Source organism: Pan paniscus, chromosome 16 (assembly GCF_029289425.2).
Source record: "Pan paniscus chromosome 16, NHGRI_mPanPan1-v2.0_pri, whole genome shotgun sequence".
NCBI lineage: Eukaryota > Metazoa > Chordata > Mammalia > Primates > Hominidae > Pan > Pan paniscus.
Genome location: NC_073265.2, coordinates 76202730 through 76230670, shown reverse-complemented (window position 1 = coordinate 76230670; position 27941 = coordinate 76202730). Strand labels below are relative to the sequence as shown.

At 37.9% G+C, this 27941-nt stretch overlaps 1 protein-coding gene across 1 annotated transcript in view; it reads right to left on the bottom strand.

The window, feature by feature from the left end:
• Nucleotides 1–5786: 5786 nt before the first annotated feature.
• Nucleotides 5787–27941, bottom strand: part of AGBL1 (AGBL carboxypeptidase 1) — a 595764-nt gene continuing 573609 nt past the window's right edge. The window contains exon 22 of the mRNA XM_055098914.2: nt 5787–5954. Within this exon, the coding sequence (XP_054954889.2) occupies nt 5787–5954 (168 nt within the window). The remainder of the gene's footprint in view (nt 5955–27941) is intronic.

Here is a 27941-nt window from a genome sequence, read left to right as displayed (position 1 = left end):
TGAGCAATGCAAGTCATTAAACACAAAGTTGAATTTTAAAATGATCTGAATATGATTATAAGACAATTTAAATGCCATAGATAATTCTTATTTGGGAAAATTAACATTGGAAAAATAATATTTTTTTTTCAAATAAATAGAACACAGATGATTTTACAGGCAGTATGTACATGTTCAAGGTGCAGATGTATCCTAGGAAATTTAAAGTGTTCCAGGTCATAGAACAATAGAAACCAAGCACAGACTTCACTCACTCACAAATATAGGCACAAAACTCCTCAATTCACAGTAGGTAATATCAATCTCTACATTAAAATAATATTTCAGATCACAGCCAGATACATTTTCCTTAGAAATGTAAAGATAGCTGAATATTAGAAAATCTATAAGATTTTATTAATTCAAGTAAATAGTTATTTTTCTAGATACTAAAGAATCTTTTGATAAAATTAATCATCTAATCTGGACTTTGTTAAATTAATAAGCTAAGAAAAAATAGTAATAATGAAGAAGATATCAAATATTAATATCAAACCAAGAGCCATTTCACTTAATTCTTAAATGCTTAGAGTCATTCTCATTTTGAAGTTAGGTTTATGGTGAGGATGCTCATAGACTCCTCAGCCTTAAACATTAGTCTCAAAACTCTAGCCAAGATCATAAGATAAGAAAAAGAAGTAAGCAAAGTTGATGGTCAAAAATTATAAACAATACTGTTTTCTATCCAGAAAAACAGAAAAATCCCTGGAAATACTTTTAGGTATAACTAGAGAGAGTTCGCTGAAGTTACAAATAAATATATAAATAACCCAGAAATTTCCTATATAACTAAAACAAGCACTTAGAAGCAATGTAGTGAAAAATACGCTTTTTTTAGATGAACAAAACTTTTTTAAATATTGAGATTAAAAGTTTATGATGATATATTCAGGAACTACATAAAAAGGATACGAAAAGAATCCCTACAATACTTTACTGATGAACATCAAAGCAGATCTGAATCAGTAAATAAAAATATCAGATTTTATAAAAGTAACATAGACGAGCACTCAATAGACCAAAAATATCTGTAATTTAATATTACCTGAGTTAAAATCCCAGTGGGTTAGGTTTTGGCAGCTAACAACTCATTATAGAGTGCATCAGTGAAAATAAAGAAGGCAATGCAGCAAAACACATTTTTAAACAAATACTAATGAGGCGGTGTTTGCAACATCATACATTTAGATTACAAAGCTACAGTATTAAAAGCTACATGCTCTTGGCAGGCAGACTAATGGAACAGAATACAAATCCAAAAAATATACCCAGGTACATGCATGTGTATATACTATATAATAAACTGGCACTACTAATCCGTGATAAAAGGTTGATTACTTAAAAATACAAAATGATTCAATAGTAAAAATGGAAAATAAATTATAATATGTAAATATACTCACTATAAAACTACCTGCCTACCTCGTTCAATAACAGATAGATAAACAGTGGGTGTGAATTTATCTGTTATTAAACTGAGGTAGACAGGTTTATCCAAGGTAAGAGAAGCAAAGAAAAGAATTGATAAACATAATTACTTGAAAGCAAAAATATTCAATGTCAATAAACCATATAGAAAATGTGAAAGGTAAATGACAATTTGGGGAAAATATTTGCAGCATACAAGACAAACAGAAGTTGAGTACCTTTAACATAGAAATTAAAATTAAATGTAAATATAACTTTTTTAAAAAAAGGGATGGTTAACAGAACAATGCACAAAGACGTGATTAGGAAATTTATAAAAAATACTCCTCATGATATAGAAGGATTTTTATCTGCATCAGAAAACATCAAATTCTAAATTAAAACAGCAACCCATTTTCTCCTAGAAATGGCAAAAGTTTTAATATAGGAACAAGTGTTTATAAAGCTGCAAAAAAGGAGAACTATAGCACATTGTTTTTTTGAGAGTACTGTATGTCTATTTATCCACAGGTAAAAAATATAACCTAGGAATAAGTTCAAATAATTTATTGCCAGCATGGTGAATATAGTTAATGACAATATATTACATTCTTGAGAAATGATAGAAGAGTGGATGTTAAATGTTCCCACCACAAAAATAACTTTGTGGGGTGATACATAGGTTAATTACTAGACTTAGCCATTCCACAATGTATACGTGTTGCAAGGCATCATACAGTACACAATAAACACATACAATTTTATCTGTCAATTTAAAATAATAAATTAAGTTAAAAACAGAAAAATAATTTAGGATATTTCGCCATAATGTTGACAGTAGTTATCTGGATGCTGAGACAGGGATGGGGCGCTTTTGTCTGCCTTCCTAATTTCATTTTCTCATTCAAAAGAACAAAATTATACTTTTACAAATGAAAATCAAGCAACTTTTTAATTATTAAACATTTTTTTTTCTAAGATCTATGTAGAATTTTTATTCTTTTAGCGTTGTCCGTCAAACAAACCCAGTTTATGTAGATACTAAGGTGAGCCCAGGCTAAAGCAACAGGATTATAATTTCGGAGAACACGGGAGGTGTTGAGCCATTGCTGAGGCGCAGCTCTGAAGCTCTGAGCTTTAGCTTTCTCTTGTTATTAAGTGAGGGACAAATGGAGGTGGGGGGCTCGGCTGAGAAGAGCAAGAGGCAGTGGAGGGATACAAATCGAGACGAACAGTGGCTGACTCGGCAAAACTTAAATGACTTCGCAAAAGACCTGTCACAATGGATAAACGGCTCCTCCTGAAGAAGCAGCTTAGCATTCCTGCAGTGCACACACAATTATTTCCAGGGATAAGATTGAGAGGAAGGGGAAAGGAAGAGGAGAGGAAAGATCAAAAGATGCTTTCGTGAGTATGCAGACATTTCTGAAATGAGCAACTGGGAAGAAGAGGACTGCAAAAGGAAACCAACAACAAAGCATGCATGTACTTCATTTTCAGCGTCAGCCACCAGGCAAACATCCGCTATCTCTGCTCTTCCTCTGCTCTTGAAAAATGTTGAGTTGCTCTGTGGATATTGAGTACACTCTAATTGTTTTTATGGTAAATGAAGCATGAAACCTATTGTCAGAAAACATGATGTCCACAGTGTGCAGCCACACTTTGTCTTCCTGGCTGATCACTCCCAAGGAGTTAATGCTGTCTGTGGGCCTAGGAGAGGATGCAGTACCACATCCTTGCATTTTTTTGTTGTTGTTGTTTGTTTGAGACAGAGTCTCCCTCTGTCGCCCAGGCTTGAGTGCAGTGGCACGATCTTGGCTCACCGCAACCTCCGCCTCCCAGGTTCAAGACGGGGTTTTACCATGTTGGTCAGGCTGGTCTTGAACTCCTGACCTCGTGATCCACCCGCCTCAGCCTCCCAAAGTGCTGAGATTACAGGCATGAGCCACCGCACCCAGCCATTCTTGTAGTTCTTTAGGGCAGACCTTTGGAGAAGAGCCCCCTCACCCACCTTGTTATTCACAATTCCTTCCGTGCAACAACAATACAAATCTTGTAGGATGCTGGAAACCCTGTTATATCAAAGGAAGAGGCAGGAGGAGAGGAGGGTGGTAGAGGTCTCCTCTTTAAAACATACAAAGATTTGTGTTGACAAACATTGGTTACACTCTTTGTATTACAATAAGAATCCTGATACTAACAAAAGTTCTAGGATTCACTCTGCTGATTATTACATCTCAGGATTTAACTTTATTCTTCAGAAACTAATCAAATGGTTCTCAAAAAGCCTGTTGATGGTTTCAAACCAGTAGATTTTATAAATTTTCTCTCTGTCATCTTTTTGTGACCATAAGCTTATTGGCTGGAACATTTTTGGGGTCAAGAAATGCTCACGGTGATCTCCCTCTCAACCATGCAGTTTTCAGGTCCTTTGGGCAAGAATCGCAATCCGTGTGGTCAACTGCATCGTAACGAATAGGAAAATATATTACCATACAAATGTCTGGGTGAAATAGGTAGTTTCCCTCCTGCTGATCTCCACCAAACTCCATGCCTGCCAAACTTAATTCAAATATATTCAAAGTAGACATATTAATCACATCCTGTGTTCAGGTATCTTTCCTTGACTGGGAGCTGCACCAGCCTAGGAAAGGTCAGAGGTCATGCGAGGACCTCTAGCTTCAATCCCCTTGGTCAGGATGCAATTGAAAAATGAATAATTGTGTGAAATGGTGTGGAAGGGTGGAGGCAAATAATACTATCTCCTTATAATAACCTATATAGCAGCCATTGTATTTGAAGCCTGACATCAAATTCTTTAAACTTGAATTAGAAAAGGCATTTCTTTGATAGATTTCTTTTTGTTCCAGTTTGCAGGCAACTAATCCTCACTGAATTGGATCAAACAGACGGGCACAATCAATTTGACGAAAGCAAGCAATGCCAGTTCTGCTCAATCTTCCCTCAATGAGCAGCAGAGGAGAGAGGGGGAAAAAGAGAAAGAAGGAAAGAAAATCCAGGCATGCCTACACCCAAGATAGCTTAGTAAAGGAAAAGATGAAAAGACAAGTTGAAATATATATGCTGGCAGGTGGAAGCGCTTGCTGTCAGAGGCAGAGTCTGAAAACACCACAAAGATACCAAACACACGAAGCCTTCAGACACTGAGGGGTGTTGAAGGGACCAGGGGCAGGCAGAAGTGGTTGTGATGTCAAAATAAATCAGCAGCGGCAGCTCTATGGAAAGAGCCCTGCACTTACTTAAGTTTCTATAGTCTATGATCTATAGCCCAGTGTGGTGAGCAAGTTAATTACTGCATTTAGGTAATCAAGTCTCAGAAAAACCACGGCCTTCCAAAGCAGTATTAAGGCATACTGCTAGATCTTTCTAGGTTTCACTGGCCATTCAGTATGTCACACTGCAACAGCCACCTAACAGGAACAGGAGGAAAATTCAAGAAAATTAGCTAAAAATAAGATGGCCCCAGGATGAATGGCTTTCTCTCTGCCTTTGGACGTGAAGTGCACAACCAGATGCCTCCTCATTTACCAGGAGACACTTCCCCAACAACTCAATTTCTCCATCCATTCTGACACTCAAAGTGTGGGCAATGACTTAGCCGCTTTTGGCTTCTTGGACTCCCCTCCATCCTCTCTCCTCTCACGTGTCCATTATTTCTTCCCCTCTTGCCCACTGAATTTGTTTTGGTCAAGTCTAAAATATTTCTCAACAGGAAAGAACATCAAAACAGCTCATTTGGATAACGGTTCTCCCTCACTTGGCTCATTAATAATCTCCATGATTCTCAGAAATCCAGCCTTTCCCTGCTATGGCTGGGAGTCCGGTTCTCTGAGCCAATGTATTAATCATCTTCAGGTGGTTCCCTTCGTCTTCCAAGAAGGAACAATGGTGTTTGAGAATGGGAAGAGTAAAAACATTTCTTGTCTCCAGGTGCCTAGATATTGTCAATGAGATTGCCATTGTTTTTTGTTGAGTAATGGCTCAAAAATGTTATCTGTATACATATAAACACATAACTGGTAAATATAAGTGTATGTAGATATCCCGTGTGTGTGTCACCAAGCCACATCTTCTTTATCATAAATGTGTTACCTAGAAATATGTATAAATACATATAGTTTTATATTTGCATATATGTGTACAAACAGGCGCATCCTCTTTGTCATCAGTAGGAAACGAGATAGCGTACCTACCTTTACTTGGGAATTCTTCCATATTTTCTCTGTGTGAAGACCCCTAGGTCCACTCGACTTTCATTACTGAGATATTCAGCAATGTAACCACCAAGGTCCAAATTTCTCTGAGCCCTTGGGAGCATCTTACCGTTGGAGGTGCTGGTCCAGAGCCTCCTCCTCAGCACTCAGCAGAGTTGCAGCTCGAGCCAGGAGCTGATGGCTGCAGCTGGCAGATTTGAGCTCCAGGATGAGGAGGCCCAAACAGAACATGGCTCCCATCTCCTCCAGTTCTCTGGTACCAAACTGTAGACCCTGCCAGTTAAACAAAGCATTAACCGTGGCAACGTATAATGGGAGCTGAGTGGTGACACTTTGAAATTAGGAAGAAGGACTTCTACACACAGGCATTTTTCAGATAGTGAGAATTAATTGTATTTGTCAGTCACTGTCCATTACATTCTGTTGTGTGCATTGTGGAGTGGTGGTTCTCAGTCTGTGTGATGTCGACATCCAGGGCTCCCCAGAAGTACCCCCATGACAATAATGAGCTGGTAGGGGTTATAAAGGGAAAGGGGGATATATGGAGATCCAGGAATCTGTACCCTTCCCACACCATGGTCAAAGCAGCAATGCTTTTATCTGTATTTTTAAAAAGGGCTTTTTTTCACTTCTGAAACAAAAGTTCATAAAGAATCTTACTAAGAGATAACTTTTCCTTCCTCTGAATTTATCGGCCAATGGAGAAAAGTAGGGGAAATATTTCATATATAAATACTGAACACTGAAACTTTAAAAAACCAGTATTCATTTAGAACCCCCTATTCAGCTGTACTCATATATGCATGAAAGCAAAATTATGACATGTACTCTATAGTATAATTCATGAAAAAACAGATAATAATAACAATTGACCAAACTTAATTGATCACTTACTGCATGCCAAATACCCTTCTAAGCTCTTTGATTTGCATTAACTCAGCGGATCCTTACCAAAGCCCTGTGAGGTAGAGATTGTTCTTTTCTCCATTCCACAGATAAGGAGATGCAGACTTATGAATACAAGTAACTTATCCAAGGCCTAGCATCTAGTAAGTACCAGAGGCTAATAAGTAAATTCAGTCTTGACTACTCAACATAAAAAGCTGTATAGCGACTAGAAGAGACTCCATTGTGGTGAGCTAGAAAGTGCGTGGTTTTTGAAGTTAGATCAGAATTAAGTGTGAATCTGGTTTCACTAGTTTCTAAGTGTGTGGTCTTGGGCTCAGCGAACTCTTTTTGCCTTGATTTTCTCATCTGTAAAATGGAATCATAATTCTCCCCTTCATACCTAAGCATCTGGTGATAAGGAATATTTCACAGTCATAATATTGATCAAAATTAGCTCAATTTTGATCTTTCTCTCTTCCTATAAAGATGTTTAATACAACGGAATTCAGTGTGGTCCTGAGGCCTTCCTGTTTATAAAGTACATTTGACCTAAATAAAAAATAATAGTGAATCATTTTTTATGAATAGATTTTCACATCCAAATAATAATGATTTATTATGGAGGACAGGAATGGGACAATAAGAATGCAGAAGGATTGCTCATAAGCACCTCAAGGAGAAACAAAATTCCAAATTGGGAAATCATAAGCTTCACAAAAGAATTCCTGGCTAAAAGCATTAAAAAGGTAGAAAATCCTCAAGTTTATTTCAGCTGTTTGAAAATCTGATTTGCTGCATGTTTTGACACCTGTTTTCCTAAAGAAAGGAGACATTACTTCAGAGTTAAGGGAAGTCAGTTCCTCCTTAAGCAACAGCAGTCAGAAGGTAAAGACAGATGTTGAACAAGTTGTTTTTCTCTTAAGTCAATAGAAAAGATCACTTTCTAAAGAAAGAGAAATCTGAGTCTCTTTTCTAAAGCTCCGAGGTCTGATTCTTTCCCCAACCCCTTTTCCAGGTTACTTTTATACAATTCTAGAATGGCTGGCTTGGTTGGAAGTGAAGGTCACACCCGCCTGCTCAGTCAGCCACCTCACAGGTGGCAAAGGGGAGGCGAGAAGGGGAATGAGAGTAAGACTCTGGCCCTCGGGGGCAGGAGCACTCGCATACACATTTGCAACCCCAGCCTCCAGCAGACACATAACAGGTGCTCTGTAGAGGTTAAAAGAAGGAGTCATTCAGGAAAATAAACCTCACGGTATATTCCATACTGGTAGGTTAGGGAGAGTTCCTTCATACCAGTCAACTTCTATACAATAACAGCTAAAATGATAGTATTTTATAATGTAAAAAAATTTGATGCCCCAGATGTTGGTCCACATATTTCAGGTCATAGTTGTCATTGTAACAAGCAGTCCAGAAGACCTTGATTAAAGGAACTTGTACCACTTTATTGGCTGTGGAGACTTGGGCAAGGCCCTTATATTCCATTTTGCCCTTTGATGTTAATCTCTCTTTACTACTCTGTTTTTTTCTTTTTACTCTCAGACAGTATAAAACATATTTGAGAGTTGTTTTTGTTTTTGTTTTGTTTTAGAAAAAGGGTCTTGCTCTGTCACCCAAGCTGGAGTGCAGTGGCGCTATCACAGCTCACTGCAGCCTTGAACTCCTGGGCTAAATACATTTGTTTATGTAGATAACCTCCTCTCACACCCCATCACTGGGGTGGAAGAGAACTTTTCAAAGGCAAAGACTGAGGAGTATGTTTCTTCCTTTACATCTCTGGCATGGAGCACATACCTGTCGAATGTCATATCCTCAGTATGTGATAAATAGGTAAATAGCAACTCTAAATGAGTGGACGTGGAGAGGCATGGATGGATTTTTATCTCTCAGATACATATTGTAACTGTCAAGTAGAACTTGACTTCTCTGGGTTTGGGTATGTGAGTGCCTTTAAATCTTGTTCTCCCATTGTCAAATGTTGTGAGCATTAAAAATAAAACAGATTTTATTTTGGCTCCAGGAGACTTATTCATATCTCTGGATATAAACTGGGAAACAGGTAAATAAAATTTAGAAATTTTGACCTCCACTTTGGTCAGTTATCACGGGTTCACAGTAGAAAGTTTATGAATAAAACTGGCTCTGGATTTGTTTAAAAGTGAGTATAAGTAAAATGAAGATCCAATTCCCTTCTCACCCAGCTCAGATGTCTTAATTAGAAATTTTTTCCACAGACAGTAACACAAAGTCTGATTATAATGACTTAAACGAGGTTTTATTTTGCACACAAATAAATTTGAGGGAAAGGTAGAAGATTCATAGCATTATTTCAGCAATGTAATAAAATAAAGGCCACACTATCTGCCATTCTCCTGTTTGTTTGTTTGTTTAAATCTGATTACAAGGTGGTTGCTATGGCTCCAGCAACCACATCATCATCTGAGGAAAAAGAAAGAGAAAATGTGGCACAAAGGCACCAGCACACTCTTGCTTATATTTTATTGGCCAGGCTTTATAATAAAACCACCTCCAGCTTTACTATGCGCTGGTCACTCAATGTTTCAGCCTGTTCACCCTCTTTAAAAGAGACAGGTAAGAGAGAAGAGGGTTAGAAATGAGTGTCAGGCAAGCCAACAATGTCTATCACACTAGTATTCTGATGCCAATGCTGCTAGAAAATATAGGTCCCTATGTCTGCACAGTATTAGTAAGCAAAGCTAACCAGTACAACCCTCTCTGTTTTTAAACAACTTTTGTTGATAACTCACCACAAAAGAAGAATATCTATGCTAGATATCTGTAAGACAAACATCAGGTCCAAAAAAGATGTTTAAATAGCATAAGTACTGATAATTGGTGAGCAAAACAGAAAAAAATAAGGAAATGTGGGAAAATGTTCCATTTCATTATTTAAACAAAAATGCCTTCTACACTCTGCAAATCGATAGACTATTACATATATGTAATATATATGTACTATTCTTACTATATAAGTTTGCTATATACACACACACACACACACACACACACACACACACACAGCGTGTTTGTGTGTGTGTGTGTGTGTGTGTGCGTCGGAGTTTCACTCTTGTCACCCAGGCTGGAGTGCAGTGGCACGATCTCAGCTCACTGCAACCTCTGCCTCCTGGGTTCAAGCAATTCTCCTGCCTCAGCCTCCCGAGTAGCTGTGATTACAGATACCTGCCACCACACCCAGCTAATTTTTGTATTTTGAGTGGAGACAGGGTTTCACCATATTGGCCAGGCTGGTCTCGAACTCCTGACCTCAGGTGATCTGCCCGCCTCAGCCTCCCAAAGTGCTGAGATTACAGGAATGAGCCACCGCACCCGGCCTTTATTTTAAACTTATAATACTCAGTGCTGACCCTCATGCTGAAACTGGCAGATATCAAAATACCTGGTGGAAGTGTAAATTAATTGAGACCTTCAGGGCAGTGGCTCCATAACATTTGACATGGTAATGTCACCTCAGGGAACCCTTCCTAATAAACTGAACCAAAATAAAAGGGAAGCTATAGGCATAAAAATGTATATTATGACAGTATTATATATAATAATCCAAATTTGAGGGAAATAAAACCATAAGTGTCTAATAGGCGAGGAATGACTGAGGAAATTGTAATGGAATAAATTTGATGGAATATAAGGAAGCTATTAAAATGATAATTATAACAACCATTTAGAATACGAAAAATGCACATGATTTAAATAAAGTTGAATAAAGTCAAGGTACAAAGCAGGCAGTCACACAATTTATGCCAAAGGTTTGGCAATGAAAGCAGAGGTGATGATCCTCAGACCCCACTCCCCTCCACACACACTTTCAGACTTTATTGCCATAGTTTGCCAGGAAAATGTAAGCATTTCCAGGAGACGGGGCTCTATAATCTCATCAAGAAAATATTCACATATTTCAGAAATTTTAAAGAATAAGAAATTATTGCTACCTGGAAAAAATGTTTTAAAAGTTATATATGCCTACAAATGAATGGTGGAATTTAGGTTAGCAGTTTGTAAGATCTTCTCTTTATCTTGGATTTTCTGAAGTAGATTTAAATTTATTTTCATTTCTTTTATTTAGAATTTATTGACAGGATAATTAGTATTTTTCAATAATTCTAGAAAAATGTCATCCATGATCTTTTTGAATATTGCCTCTCCCTTATCTCTGTCAAGGAAATCAAAGATAATATTCAACGTATGTTATGTTTTCTATTTTCCCTTTGTCCTCCACATCTCTTAACCTTACTTTCTTATTTTCTATTTCTTTGTTTCACTGTAGTAAATTCTGATTTTTTTCATATTTTTGTTCCATATTAATAATTCTTTCTTCAACTAGATTGAATCTACTTGTAAACTCATTCATCTCAAAACCATTTCTGAAAAACATATAACCATGGTTATTTTATATTATCATACCTGATTATTCCTGCATATGCAGTGTTTCTGGGCATCGTACAGTAGTTTGATTTTTCTGTTGAGTGTCAGTAGTGTAGTCCTGTTTGCTCAATTATTTTATAATTTTTAAAACGCTAAACTTTTTTTTTTAACATTAAAGTCTGTTTTTGTAGATTGGTGTTAGCACTCTTTTCTTCAGTTGGAACTTTTGTTTTTCTCCCCTAAGTACTTGAGGACACTACCAATCAGGAACCATTATAGAGAGAATTTTTGGCTTGAGGCCTTTTGGGCTACAGGTACATTTGAATTGTGATTCCAAATCTGCTTGAAGGAGGGCTGTGTTCAGAAATTATGAATGAAGACTTTGCCCATTTTTACTGCTCTACCCAAAGACACGGCCAAGAAAGTCAAATATGCCCATGTTGTCCCTTTGCAGATTGCGGTCTTACTAATTTATTGACCACAGTTGTCATCTCTGGAGGTCCTGGCTTTGTATGATGGTCCCAAATCAATCCTCAAACCTTGCATGGGCCTCTGTCTTTGTTACAAAACCAAGTTATAAGTGAACAGGGTTTAGTATCTGCCCCAAAGTCTTACAACAACCTCTGGCAATCACTTTTTATAAAACAGAGCATCATTGAACATCCTCTGTAAACATGCACAGAGGAAAGACGTTAAATCTGTGAAGAAATATTGCAGATAAAAGGGGGCCACTCTGAAGATACCAAAAAAAATGTCTTTTTGTGAAATAGATTTACTGCCAGAAATAGGAAAAATCTGGGAAATTTCTTGTTTATATTTTCTGAAAGAAATGAGTATATTGCATTGGTGAAAGTACATTAAAAGGCACAAAAAGGAAACAATAAGAAATTAGAATTGACATCACTATTGAGATTAAAATTCAATTTCTAAATTAAAGGCCAAAATTGTGAGTTAGACTGTTCAATGTAGAAAATTAAATATATTACAGAGAAGACAACTTCAAGAAGTTTTCCAATATCTCAAAGGTGGATGATATGAATTGGATATTTATCCCCTCCAAATCTCATGTTGAAATGTGATCCCCAATGTTGGAGGTGGGGTCTGGTGGGAGGTGTTTGGTTCATGGAGGTGAATCCCTTATGGATGGCTTGGTGCCCTCCCCATGGGAATGAGTGAATTGTTAGTTCAGGCAAGAGCTGGTTGTTTAAAGTGCCTGGCACCTGCTCCTCTCTCTCTTGCTGTTCTCACCATGTGACATGCCTGCTCCCGCTTCACCTCTGCCATGAGGGAAAGCTCCCTGAGGCCTCACCAGAAGCTCAGCAGATGCTGTGGCCATGCTTTTACAGCCTGCAGAACTGTAAGCCAAATAAACCTCTTTTCTTTATAAATTACTCACTCTCAGGTATTCCTTTACAGCAATACAAAACTAACACAACAGATTAGATTAAAATGATGAGCTAAACATATAAATAGGAATTTTAGAAGACATTAGGGAAAAGTGATATGCTTCCATTTGGAATTTCAAACTCAGATAGTATGGTAGTCATAGCAGAAGCCAAGAAGAAGGAAAAGGAAGGAAAGGAGGATGAGGAGAAGGAAGAGAGCACTCACCTACGGTCCAAAAAATATCTGAGTTTACATATCAAACAGGATCTCCAAGTATTTGAAATATAATTAAAGAAAATAAAGAAAAAAGGATCAAGATCCCTATAAATAACTAAAATTAAACAGTCTAATATTTATTCATACTACTAATACCTAAGACAGTGGAGCAAGATATAAATAATTTTGAAGAGAAAGTATTGCACCTCAAAATGTTTTGGGTAGGAGCGTCAGGAAGACAAACCAAGAGAAGGGGAAATATTGAATGCAAACCACATCATAAACAAGAAAAAGTTTCATAATTTCTTTTATAATATTAACATAATCCTAATACCAAAAACTGATTATTGCATTACTAATATATAAACAGGGCAGCCAGCCAACAGCATAGATAGATAGATAGATAGATAGATAGATAGATAGATAGATAGATAGATAGATACATACATAGACACATACATAGATACATAGATATCTCAATTTTAAAAAAATTTATGTTCAGAAACATAAATATATAGAAATATAAATGATTTAGAGAGTATTTTTCTAAGAATGGCATGATGATGGTATCATTAGGAAATCTGCTAGTATAGATGTTAACATACCTAACGTATCAAGATAAAGGGCAGAGAACAGAAGAAAATATCAGGAACTTCTAGATGGATGCATCTATGTCTGATACAAGTCATCTCATATGAGCCCACCAGGATTCTCTGTAAACCTGAGAAGATAGCCTGGCATGGTGTGTGTAAACACAGGCCCCAAGACCCATATTTCTGGGGTTACAGTCCTAGTGCTTCCACTTCTAACTGCAGGGTCCTGAGGAAGCCCTTTGACTTTTTAGTGCCTCGGTTTTCTCATCTATGTAATGGAAATAATAATTATAATAAGCATAATAATATCTAATTCATGGAGTTGCTGAGATAATTCAGTGAATTAACATATAAATTGAGATCAGTAGTTGGTCCACTGCATATTATATAAGTACTTATTATTATCAATAACAGCAGCAAATGCTCATGCAAAACCAATTGTCAAAATCGTACTTGACACTAACACAGTCCTTGTTAAAACTATCACCAAAACTATGGCCTGCTTTCACCAATGTTATTTCCTATTATTTGGCAAGACCCAGACAATTCAATAAGATAAGAAAAAATGAGTCATACATATTAGAAAGGAATAATCACATTATCTTCATTTGAAGACTGATTATATCCTAAAACAAACTAAAGAAATCAACTGAAAGACAAAATTTATTAGAGATAGGGCAACAATTGAGTAAATAGACAGGTTACAAATTAAATATACAAAAATCAATTTTCTTTGTTTAAACCAGCAAAATAAATTATTAAGTATAATAAAAATTCCATTCACAATAGCAACAGAACTATAAAATATCTGAGAATGAAATTAATAATAAATATCCCAAGGGTTATGTGATAAATCCTAGGACCAAGAGACAGCAAGGAACATCTAAATAAATTCTGGGAAAGCAAGGCCCAGGACCATGCAATATCGATTCTCCTCCTATTAGTCTATCAAAGCATAGGAAATCAGAACGCCACTGGGGATTTTCAGACTTGGAAAACAAATTCCCCTCTGGAAGAATACATGGCAAGAATATCCCAGAATAAAAAGTAAAAACTATTAATGAGGGTTTTCCCTTACAGATAAGAAAAAGCTCTTGTACGCGATGATGATGAAATGTTTCGGTATTGATATAAAACATGGCAGGCAGATCAAAGGAAGAATAGAGAAAGCACAAAAATCTTGGGATAAATAAGTTTGTAGTTGACAAAGGAGCCCTTCAGGCAACAGGAAAAGGACTACAATAAAGATAAAAACTCAAAAGCAGTTGGTTAATATTTGAGAGAAAAATCTTACCCCAAATATAAAAAAAAATTTATTTTGATTAAAGAGTTAAATGATCAAAGAATTTAATGATAAAAAGGAATAGAATACATTAATGTTTTATCATCTCCAAACCAGGAGAAGGTTTTTCAATGTATATTTTCAAAGGAAGAAATCATAAAGGAAAATATTAATGATTAGATATATAAAATTTGAATATATCTAAATAACCTGAAATACCATAAACTAAACTAAAATGGAAACAACAAAATAAACATAATTCCAACAGAGAAGAAAATGTTAATTTGCTTTGATATAAAATGCAAATTAATGTAACAATAAAATACTATGATTCTCTTCTCATCGTAGGCTTACTCTCAGCCCCAAATCATAATCGTCTCCTGGAAATGGACTGGAAACAGTCACTGTTACATTCTATCATTGGCAAAAGCACATACCACTGCAGTCTCTCCAAGGAAAATTTGGAAGTGTATTTCGAAAGCCTTAATAGTGTTTAATTAAACTCTTGGCGTTAACAATACAAATTTCAGAAATTAATATTAAGGAAATAATCGTAAAATGAGCAACAGAGACAGTCCAAAATGTGCACCAGTCCATTACTAGTCAAATAAACTCGAGTGAATTCACACTGTGGAAATATTGACATCATGTGTTTCAAATTGGCAACGTCATAGGGATATAATCATAATGTAAAGTATGATTGACTATAGTATGCTATATTCTTTATGACTCCAATTTTACTTTAAATTTTTGTAATGCTATATGGGCACAAAAATGTTAACTGGTTAGAAATGCGCGATGAGGTTGCATGATTTAAATATTTTCTTTGTGCGTTTTCCTTATTTTTTTAAAATCCGCAGATTATGTAATTGCTTTTGCCACTCATTCTTTCCTTCAGCAATGCATGTAAGCCTGAAAAAAGTGTATCTGAATTAAGATATTATTTTATGTAATATGTGATTTTAAATCTACAAATAAAATTAAATTTAAAATTAACTTTTATAAATCATTAAATTTAAATTTAATATTTTAATTTAAATATTCAATAATAAAAGGCAAAGGAAAGAGCTGGTTAGACCTATCTAGTTTCTTAGGTTCCTACTTTTTCCTTCCCATGAACTACCTGGTATCACCTAGATTCCCCTTAACTTTTTTAGGGTCACTAGGCTTGTGTCTACTCGGCAGGGGAGGTAAACCCCCAGCGAAAAGGTCTAGTGAAGAAATAGCAATGAGACATCTATTTCCTTAGTATTGTCCCTCCAAACATTCTCAGAACCTTTACAAAGAGCCAGCATGAGTTGAAAGACAGTGACTTTCGGAGTTTTAAACAGGTTTGGAGAGGCTCTGAACTTGAATTAAGTGTGTATATTCCCTGCCTTGACATGCACCCAACAGAGAAGTTAAAACTGAGTCAATCAGACCATGCAGATCTGTGAACTCTAATAGGTAGCAGAGAAGAAAGTATGAGGGCTGGTGGATGGGCTCTGTGGCTTCTCCACTTATCGACCCCAACAAATGGACTCTAATGCTTTCATGCTGAGGACTGGATCAATCACTAAGCATGTTGGTGTCTCTGCCAGCTTTCATCTGATGGGCTCCTCCGTACAAAGCCTCCTCTGTGTGTGTCCTTTCAGCCCAGGTTTCCTAATCCATTACTGACAATTGTTTCCTTAGTAACTGCAAAAAAGGCCATATATTCACTGGCACAGCAGGGTTGAAGGTGTGGGCTAGACTTCAAACATGTCCTTCATTTCTATGCTGGACCTTCCTTTGGGTCTTTTATTGGTGAAATTGTCCCTACACCATGAATGACCACAGCAGACAGCAAAACCCTCTGTGATTACATTTCCATGTTTTTCTAGAGGATGCATACAGAGGGTAAATGTGAATCAGAGACTATATCATTAGATAGCCTAGAGTCTGATCAAGCCCAACTCTCTGTTTTTTCAGATGCATAAACTGCATTTAAAAAGTTATGTAATTAAGTAGTAGTAGAGCCAGAGTGACAGAAATAGTCCCTGACTCTATTAAATTGTCCATTTCAACAGAGGCTTTACACTTCATGGATTTGTTTACCAAGAGCTTTTGCAGATCTGGAGGTCAGTCTTTCTTATAAATTATGTTCTACCTTTCCAGATTCCCTCTCTCTTTTCTCATGCCTCCACCAAAAAACTCAATACGGCACCAGAGACATGCACAAGCCCAGTATTGTGCAACAACAGCCTGCCTCCCTCCCCTTTGCTGTTGTGACCACTGCTTCCTGCACTCATCTTCTCTGGCCCTTTGATCCCTAAGCTCCACACCCTGGCTTCTGAAACCTACCTGCAGCTACCTCGTGTGGTGACTAGCAGGAGTAATCTCTTTAGACCTGGGTCTCTGTGGTTTCTCTCAGACCTAATTTTGAACTTTCCTTCAAAGACCACAGAGTGAGGGAAGAAGGAGAAAGGTGCTGCTCTCCCCATGGTTACATACATCATTTTGAGAAACTCAAATGAAAAGGACAACGACCAATTAGAACAGAAGCTGGCCACAGCAATGGAGCTGAGTTCCGTTTTGTTTGGCTTTAACCCTTTAGTTTCTGAATCTCAGTAAGGTCCTGGTGGATCACGTAAGAAGTGTGGGGAAGAATAGGATAGCGAAGTAGTGGGTAGGGGATTCACTTGGTGGGTATGAGCAGGGGCCATTAACCCATAGGTGTGGAAGTCTTATAATGCACTAGCAATTGGTATAGTCACGCCAGTGAAAATCAGTGGAATATCAATCCTAATCTTTACTTAGTCCTCCAAGCCCCACAGCAGCTCATTCAAGTCCATCCAGTGTTCTTGGAAGATGATGGGGATAAGACACAAATCAAAACTATTTTCAAAAATGTGAAATAATATTAATATGAAGATGTTGCTCCCTAATCTTCCATATGGTGTCTGCCAGGAGAGTGGACCACTAGGCATATCTTCACTGGTCATGCAGAATGGCTAGTCGTTTTTGTTAGGTAAGAGGACCATAATAGTCAAGTCCAGGGGTATACAAAGTACGGTCTACAGATTAGCATTTGCCTGTGAAATAGTTATGAACTTTTATTTGTGATAAAATAAGAAGCCTAAGCCAGAATGTAAATCAATCATGTAACTAAGCATCTGTTTTTAGTTCCGCTGATTTTATCAATGAAGGTGGCATTGGGATCGTGAGTACAAGCTCCCTCTATCATTGCAGCAGCCAATGAATCAAAAGCTCATAGACCAGATACTTTGAGTAGCACTGCTCCAAAATACACTCCCCAGCAAGATCTCTCTACTTTAAGTAGCATAAAGGGAGTATTTTGGTAGTCAGCTCTCTGGGATCTAAATCCCAACTTTCTGTCCAAATGACCACTTTTGAGTTACATAAGCTCTTCAAGCTCAATGTCCTCTTCTTAAAAATGGGAAAATATTATCTACTGCTTAAGTGCTTCTATAAAGATTAAATGAGATATAAAGTGCACATGCCTTGCATGGAGGCATAGAGTAAATGCTCCATAAAAAAGTGAATTTTTTCAGACACTTTTTCCCTATGCAGTATGTAATATTACACACAGAGGCATAGCAGAATATGCACAGATCACAGATATGTGTGTGTATGCACATTTACATGGATATATAAATGCCACTCATCTTTGCTTAGTTTTGCTTCTCTTTTTCCAGCTGAAATCTTTACTTTTCTCCAATTTTACCTGGTCATTTGATATGGATAAAACACAGAAAGGCCAAGTATTCAGAAGTGACATTCAAGGGAAGCCAGAGCTTTTATTCCTCTACATAATTGAAGTTGTTGAATGAGGTAAGATAAAAGATTAGTATTCCCATTATACATAATTTATGTGGAAAGTGGAAGTTGAATTGAAGAAAGAAACTTTAGATCTTAGAGCAGAGAATAGGGAAATTGTCCACAAAATGATTCATTTGACTAGTCAGATAAACTGCACAGAACATGAGATGAAGCAATGTGACATTCTCAGAGCGACGAGAGTGACTTGGTATGGAGCCCTGTACTTGGATGACACCTTAGCATGGTCACCGTGCTTAGCACCATCTCCCAGCTCCCTATCTCCAGTTTATCTGGGGACTGTTTGCTTGCTCTAGTAAAAAGGCTTTTAACTGGGTTTCACTGACCAATGAGAGTCCGTGGCAATTGGTAATTCTCCTCTTATTGCATGTAAATTTGTGTGTGGGTGTCTTTTTAAGAGGTGTCCTTGGCTTCATGAAGAATTACAGGGTTCTCATAATTATTTGCTGGAGATAATGATGTTAACCCAGTCTAGTTCTGCTAACTGGACTGGGTTAGCATCATTATCTCCAGCAAATAATTGTGAGAGCCCATTGTTCATTCATTCATTTAATGGCCATTGAATTAGCTTTTACTATGTACATGACTCTGTTTTAGGAGTTGGGAAAAAAAGCATGGTCTGAATTCTTGAGGGTGACTCATGTGCCTGCCTCCAGTCTAAAAATTGCCTTTATTTGTACATCTCTAGCACAGTGTTTGGTACAGGGTGTCATTTTAGAGTCCAGGGTGGACATTTAAAGGATCATTGAAGGGAATAAGAAATGTCAATCCCCAATGATCTTATGCGTATTAAGGAAGCTAAAACATACACTAAAATAGGATTTGCCTTGAATGTCTGAAGGAAGAATAGCTTCTCTGCATTAGGACTTTGGGATGTGTATACTTACAGACATCTTTTGGTTGCTTGTCCCTGCACAGTGTTTTAAAGGTGAAAGAGCTAAGCAGGTGTAGCAACATAAGCAGTTAAGTCCATACTGTTTTACACTTTCTCAGTCCCTGAATTTACATTACCTGCTTGGCTCCTGTAGGCATTCAAGTTCTGAGCATTTTTAGTCACTAAAACTCTCCTTCATTAATACTATTATTATTTTCCTTCAAGTTTTGCTTGACTGAATACTTTGGAGAAGGAGAGACTTAGAACAAACAAATAAAAACAGGAAGAGAGGCTAATATACATTAGAGTCTGCAGATTTACGCATGGCTAGAATTTGCTGTTATGATCTAAAAGATAATATCTGACCAAAAGCCATATAACAATTTTATATTCACTTCAGTAAATGAGGCCTGACCAAATGCAGAGAAAATCATAATTCAGGTCTTAAAAGCAATGAGATTGCTGTATAAAACTCATACAGAGTCTATAAGTAAATTAAAAAATAATGGTTAATTTTCAAATCTTTGAACTTAAAAAATCAGTAAAAAAAAATGTGTTGACTATATTGGATTAGTAATACAATTAACTTTAAGGGAAAAAGATTGTTTCCAAAACTTTGCTCTGTTTTTGAGCAAACGTCCCCTACCAAAGTGTAAGTAGATTTGAAGAGAGGATGATACGTGTATATGTTGCCTTTTGAAACATGTACACCGTAAGAATGCAAAGCATTCTGATAGTTCTAAATGGTAAATTTAATTATTTGTATGTTTGTTTATAAATGTATTTATGTATAGCTGTAGCAATAATGGAAGTCTAGGACCTGAGCAGTTTGACAATGAATATGTCTCTCTGCCCAGTGTCAGGCATGAAGCACCGGTCAATCGGCCCCTGTAGATCTTTTCAGATGAAAATGAAGATACTGCAGTCCCTCCTTTCTGCTCCTTGCCTGGAGTGGAAAACTGACATTTTCTGCAGGAAACCGTCTTTCTTGCGGGAGTAGGTCTAAACATCTATGGTTCTGCTTACTAGATAAAGGGAATATGCTAAATTCATATCAATCCAAGAATTGCCAAGCCGTGGCTACAAATGTGCCTGTGGCTTTGTGATTCCCCAGGGTGTGCATCTGTGTTGAGAGGCCCCCAAAGTCCATGAGCAGGGAAGTAATAACAATAGTAATAAATACAGGAACAGACCTGAGCACTGTCAGACTGTAATTGCCCTGGCAACAGAGCAAACAGTCCTACCATGGGCCCATATAACTTTGATGCCCAAGTGCTCAGGAGGGAACAGCTGGAAACCCCAGCAGGCAAAACACTTGTTAGCAGACTTTGTTCAGTTCAAATGATGAGAAATGTTTTATTTTTTAATGAAACCTTTTCCAGTTAGTCCTGTCTGATTCCTGCCTGCCTCCAACCTTGTTTAGCTGTCTCATTCTTACTTACATAAGAAAGATTAGGTTATGATCAGGTTCATAACCTGATCAGATTAGATCTTGTGGTTGACAAAAGAACTGGGATGTATTGTCAATGAAAGAGACTTGGAAATTAAAGATGCCGTGGCGGGTAGCAGAAGATAGGAGCATACTGCTGAAATTCTGCAAAGGGGCAACAGTTGCCATAGACAGAAGAGAAAACCCCAATATTGGGCACAGAGATGAGGTTGTATTAGATCTACCTGCAGGTCTAGATTGTATCACCTTTACCTTCAGAGTCCTCACCTTTGGCAGGGTCTTAGCTTATGGAAGCCAAAAGTCTCCCGGCTTCAAATCATCTCATCCATCAATCTGACAATTACTGATATTCTTTTTATTAATGGCTCTTTAAATAGTGTCCACTAATAAGCAAAGTAACACCAATTCTTGCACTGTTTATTAGTGCATAACTGCTACATAGCCATTCAGTGGAGATTCAAGGCCAGATGGAGTGAAACATGGAACAGGTAGGTAAATTCTGGAAAAAAGATCAAGAATCTAGAAATCTTCAGGCCTTCAATGACCCTTTTTAGGAAAGGGATGTGGAGGGGGGACAAATAGGAAATAAATGAGACAGGAACTTTTCTTAATTAAAAGATCATGGCTTACTTCTGTCTTTGTGAATACCCGCCTTTGCTCTCTGTGTAGTACAGCCAGCCAACACATGTTCTGCGTAAATGAAGGGAACGTTACTATAACCTCCACTGAATCTGCATGATGCTTGGTAGTGCATCCCAAACAGCTTTCCTCCAGAATGTTCTAACATTCTATGATTTATCTCTACCTACCAACATGGAGGATTGCTCTCCTTAGTGTTTCTGTGACCACGTTTTTTCCCTAAATCAAACCCCAAACACATGGCCTAACAAGTGCTAAATTATTAATGGGGTGATGGGCCAAATATCAGAAACACCCACCAGCCTAGGAACTCTGGCTATGGCTTTCTGTATCCACATGCCCATATAAGATTTGCAATCCTGAGTGTTGCTGATACCTATGTGTCAAAGTAAGAGTCAGTCTACAAATGAGAAACACTGGCCAAAACCGAGGTCCAGGAGGCTGTAAGAGTCATAGTTGTAAGAAGGGGTTCATATTTTCATTTTGCTAGTTAAAAATTAAATGGGCACCTAGGATATTATTGACTCTTACTTAATCCAGAATCAAAATAAAGCAGACCAGTAGAGGTGTCAGTGTCCATTAGTCACAGAAAATCCCCAATAGAGTTCATTTCTATTCAGACTTAAGAAACATTAACATTTACTATTCATTCATTTTTGCAAAAATATATAGTAAGTTCTTTCCAAGTGTTAGACACTGTTACATTGTTCTCAGGCTAAGGACAAAATCCCTATACGCTCATATAACTTAATCCAGAGGAGTCATTTTAATAATTGTCTTGGTCTAGAGGCATTACATTATTAATTGCTTCATTATAGTTTTGAAAGTGCTGTGACCAAAAACTACAGGATGCTACGAGAAAACGTTAAGGGAATCCAACCCAACCTGGATTTTTGTGCTGATCATGTTCTTTCATTATACATACATAAATACATGAATATATACACACATACATACATATATATGCATATACAATATAGTATATACACATATAAATTATATATATTTATGTGTATGTATATATTTTAACTCTTACAACAGTCCTAATGATGAGTTTGAGAGAAGTTGAGCATCTTATCTCTGTACTGTCAATAAGCAGGAGACTTGCACCCCTAACTTAGCTCCCCTAAACCTAAATCCAGGGTGCTTCCCACCAAGACACCATGGCTGCTGGCCCATCAGAAACCCTTGCTCCCTAATCCCTGTTCTGGTCTACCCCAGGCCAGTAGCCCATTTTGTCAATCTCAGAAGTAGGAGACTTACGAGAGATGTGTCCTTCCTTATGATGTGAGATTAGGCCACCACCTTAAGTTTGCAGCAAGCAAGTCCAGACATAAATGATACTGTGATTATCCATAGAGGACACAGCATTTCTAGGGAAAACCATTAACTAGGGGTTTGAAAATGTGACCTCCATTAGCAATAACACCAAATCTTTCTCCGGCATTTTTATATCCCACTGTGAGTCACTTTCCAACCCATGGGGCAATGGATTTCCACTCTAAACGTCACCTCCAGTCAATATGTGTACATACAAACACACACAGAGTATTTTCTGCATCTAATAGCTTTACCCACACACAGTGGTTCTGCCCTGAGGCTGGGTATAAATAAATTGACAGTCTGATTTCCCACTAATGCCATCAGAGAAAACTCTTTCTGAATACTAATCAGAAACTCTCATGAAGTGAGGAAAGCTTGTGTCAAGGAGCATGAGGAAACGAGCTCTTACGGGGGCTGGCAAACTGATTGGCCAGGAGGCACACAGTCAGCCCGCGGCACTTGTACAGTTGGCATTGTCCCAGGTCAGCTCCCGCTTCATGAAATATTTCTGGAGGACCAGAGCAAAGGCTGCTGAAGGCTTAGTGGAAGGGGCATGGTAGACAGTGAGCATATTAGCAAAAGAAATCACACTGAGAAACGAGGAAGGTGAGGGTCTTGGAAGCAGCAACAGTTAACATGAGAGAAACCTAATGATCTTAAAAAGAAATAAGGGCCAGAGAACCAACATGGCTGAGGCAAGATGGAGGGCTGGGGAGCAGGTAAAAGCCAGGGCAAAGAAAAATACAATTTCCTAAGGGAAGGGAGCAGAGAAACCAAATCTGTGACATGAAAACTACTCTCAGTTTATTTGCATTTCAAACCTCCAGTGGAGATGTGGAATTCCTTTTGGTGGAGTTCTGGTAAAAGAACAGACCCTTCTCATGTTAGCTAAGGAGGCAAAAGAGCCACTGAGTACATTTTACCCTCTTCCATAGAAGGTAAACAATGGAAGATAAGGGAGCTCAGGGGGTGTAAAGGAAGAAGGTCACAAGGGTTCTGGCCAGGAAATGGGAGAGATCTTCAATAAATAAGGGAAAAAGAAGGGAGAGAAGCCAGATTATTAACATCAGTGGTCAAATTAGACTATGTCATATTTTAAGAGATACTTTACTACTTTTTGATGCATAAAGAACTTAGGAGTGCACTACCAAAGTCTGGCTACACAGAGGCCTGCTAGAGATTCCCTTCAAAGAATAAACAAGAGTGATGTGTCATTAGAACCTCAACGAGCAGCAAGTTACTTCCTTTAGAACTCTACAACACTGGGTTAGTAATGAAGTTGCTTTCCTACATAATGCAGGCAACCCCCCTAAAGCCCCAGGGTGATATCTAAGCACTTTTGAAGCATCACTAATTTTGTCAGCATGCTCTTTCTTTCTACTAATGCTAGTTCTGCTCAAATTAAGAGAAAGTTCAAATAATCCAAATGAAATTTAATATTGTACATAGTTTCTCACCCTCTGCCACTTGTTAAGATGGTTGAAAGTAGTTTATGTGTATTTAATATAGAATAAAGACTTCCTATAAATCACAACTTTCCTCAACAAAGGCCAGTAGAAATATGTCCAAATTCATCACACAAAGACCTCCATGATTTTATCTATTACACTGCAGGTGCAGAAAAGGGCCTGGCAGCATGCTTCATGCTCTGTACATTATTTCATTACTTATTTCACTTAATTGATAGCATCTCAATGGAGGTAAGCATTACTACTCCCATTTTACACATGAGGAGACTGATGCTCAGGGAGGCAAATTAACTTGTCCAATATTTAAATTATCTGCCAATCTTTCTTCTAACTCACACTAACCATCTATAGTAATGTGGTGTAGCAGCAAAACTACTACGAAGCCCATAGCTAGACTTTCCTCATAATGTTTATCCCTACTCCACCTCTCCCAGGTATTTCTCCTCCTAATGTACCCAAATTGTACACTTTCTTGAAGTGTTTCCTGACCACTGCAAGTTAGCAATGACTTCCCTTCTCCCAGCACATGACAACAGCAACATTTATTGGACATCTAATAACACACCAGGGCAATTTCTAGTTTTTTGAATTGCGTATGTTCTTTTTGTCAACACATATGAATTTGATGGGGAGGAAGTCCTTTCCTAGAGGTATGATGTGCCCAGAATTACGCATAATATAAGATGCTTTACAAATATTTGAGAGAAGAAGAGGAGAGAAAAGGAAAGACAAGAGAAAAGAAACTAATGGGAAATTATTGATTACCTACTTCCAAAAATTAGTTTGGAGATACTCAATAGTGTTATTTATATGTTTACATATTTTCCACCAAATGTTTACTAGTGAGGACATTATTGCGTGTATTGGTAGTTAAATAGAAGCCGGAGTCAATTGGCTAGTCCAGTTTCTATTTTCCTATTGTGTATTCAGCTGCGCTTCAATTGTTGGGGAACAATGGGAAGGCAAGTTGTTAATAGATATTCAGGATTCAAACAGAATTAAAGGAAGGTCTGTTTGAATGCCCTGCACACCTGTCCCTCCTTGCTAATAATTTTCCCAGGGAAGAATGCATTTCTGGAGATTGGAATCAGCCCCAGAATTGTCCCACCAGATGCATCTGGAATGATTGTGCCAATGGATAGAGTAGGCTCTTCCCTTACCTCCCTTATAAACAGATGCATCACCTTTTCTGGCAAGCTGTGAGTATGAGTTCTTGGCTAACAGAAACAGACCTCCAACTGCTTTTCTGCAAGACTGCTCTGAAAAGTAGGAGCTGTTGAGAAGATGTTACATTATAAAAGAGCATAACCCTACTGAGAGAGACTCCAGAGTGGCAATCTCTCGGTGCCTGGGGCTACGAGAATCTCCCATTTGATTTTGATGCTCACTGGCATCTTTAGTCTGGAAAGGCTGTATGTAATCTTTGTTTCTCCATGGCCGGCTGACTAGGCAGGGCCCATCATCAGAAAAGGCTTACCATGAAGGGGACTGGGAGGTCAATGACCACAGTCCTCCCCAAGGAGAGCATCGGTGACACCTATAGGAGAAGGTTTGAAACAAAAGGGGATGCCAACACGTTACACTGACACCTGCCATCCACCTCTTTCCATGAATGTATGTGGATTCTAAACATGAAACTTAAAAAATACAACAATGTAGTCTGTAAAGCCTTAATTAGGGTCCTGGTACTAATGGACACTAACTATTAACTTCATTTTCAAGGACGAGACATTGCATACAGGGCCATGGGTAAAGAGTGGTGCCAGCCTGGTAGCTCACAGCTATTAATAGATCCAGCCCACAGATATATTTTAGTTTGTTTTGGCCCATGCATTTTTTGTCTAAATGCAATTACTTACCCATATGTAAAAATTGGAAGCTTCTACACTCAAAATAAGTCTTTATTATATAGCTTTGAAAAAAATGGGAAGATCTGAAAAAATATTCCTACTTGCTAACAACTTGGCAGAGCTCTAGGGGAGGAGTAGAGATTATAAACAAGGAATGTGATCCAGATGACCAAAGACTCCCCCTCTTGCTTTTCCCTTTTTCTACCCCTTTTCACTCAGGTACATGATCTGCTTGGCCCATAGAGACATCTGAGTTTGTGGCTCAGAATAAAATCTTGGCATTTTGATTATCGTGAAACTCTGCAGTCATTCTACCAAAGACAGAGGTTTTCCTGTGAAGAAAGAACATTCTAACTGTGGTTTCCTGTTACCTCTGCTTTGGGGCAAGCTTTTTATCAAACTACTCACATTCTTCTGCTCTAATCTGCTTTCATTTACTGCATAGACTAATTGCAGCTCCTTCACAAAGTTGAGAGTTGGAAAACACACTTTAAAAAAATGAGCTCCAGGATTGAGTGTTGTGCTGTATTTGGTCTCTGGGAGTATGAGACATTGGCTAGTTCCAGCCCAAGGTGATCGTGTTTATTTCTCTGCAGCTATTGAGCACCAAGTGGAAAGCCATCATGATGAAAGGCATATTTGAAATGAGCTCTTTCCTTCCTCATACTCGATATGCTGGCTTGTATGTCTTCCATTTGGGAGTGGAGACAGCCTGTGGTCACTAGGGGGATGGCATACGTAGGGTGAATCAACCCATTAGGAACAATAAGGGGAAGGCCTTGGTGCTTTTATTAGCTTTGATTTGTGTTGCCTTCAGGGCTCAAGTGCACGGTTTATAAAAAAGAACCAAGCAGTTATAGATTGTGCGCTGCTCATCACTGTGGTTTATATCCGATGTCTGTGAAGGTTTTATTGGATTATTGGTGGCGTGTTTATTTGCCTGAGTGCAAAAAGTCCTGCTAGGCCTTGAGAATAATACAAAGAGCAGGGGCTTTGTGGTATTATAGGATTTAGGGAAAAGTCTGTATCTTGTACTCCGGGTGGCAGGGAGAAGGGAAAGGAGCAGGCACTGAAGGACACAGTGTATGGACTATAATCTAAGATGAGACTATTGACTTGGTGTGGAGGGAGCTTGGCAAGCCAGGGCTATTTCTTATTTGTGTATCAGGATCCCCTGGGATGTTTGTGCTGACATAACTCATTTTGGTTTGCATTTGAGGAGGTTATGGAAGGACGGTGCAAGAAGGCTACTCGGCAATATCCCAACTGGTTGATGGGTGAACTAATCTTTCTTGAAAATAAAATGAATATACATTCTCATGGATAAAACGCATTTGTTAGGGTCTATAACAAGGATTCTCTACATCAGCACTATTGACATTTGGGTCATAAAGTTATTTGTTATGGGGACCGTTCTGTGCATTGCAAGAAATTGTGCAACATCCTTGACTTCTCCTCATTTGATGCCCATTGCATCCGTACCTAGTTAGGACAACCCAAAATGTCTCTAGATACTGTCAAATGTCTCTGGCAGGGGAAGTGAAAAGCGGGCAAAATTTCTCCCTGCTTAAAACCACTGCTTTACACACACTGAAGTGTGTGTATACATACATTTTTGGGAGATTTAATGTAGTCATTCACGAAATTTCAAAGAGAAAACTTCAAACACAATACTTTTCATTAACTTAATACCCTTGAAATGAGTCTCAGAATAGGGTTCCAGAAACAAATATTGGAAGATTTTTAAAGATGGAGAATAAATGGATAGTACGCTAGTTTTAGGCGGGTCTTACCCAAACAAATGTTTAAATCTCCAATCAGAGGTAGGTATCTACATAACTATGAAATATAAAGCAGCTAAACCACATCTTGGTGTGTTAATATTGATCCTTTGACAACATCTTTCTAGAATGGATAAATCAGGAAGTATAAAAACCTCCGGTAGCCAGTCTTTCTATTCTGGCCTCGAACATTAAAGCCTAGCTCTTATCTTTGGATCTTCAACAATAACAACATTAGGAGGCTGAGATCCCTGTGCCTCTCTGGAAGAACCACAGAAATGGAAAT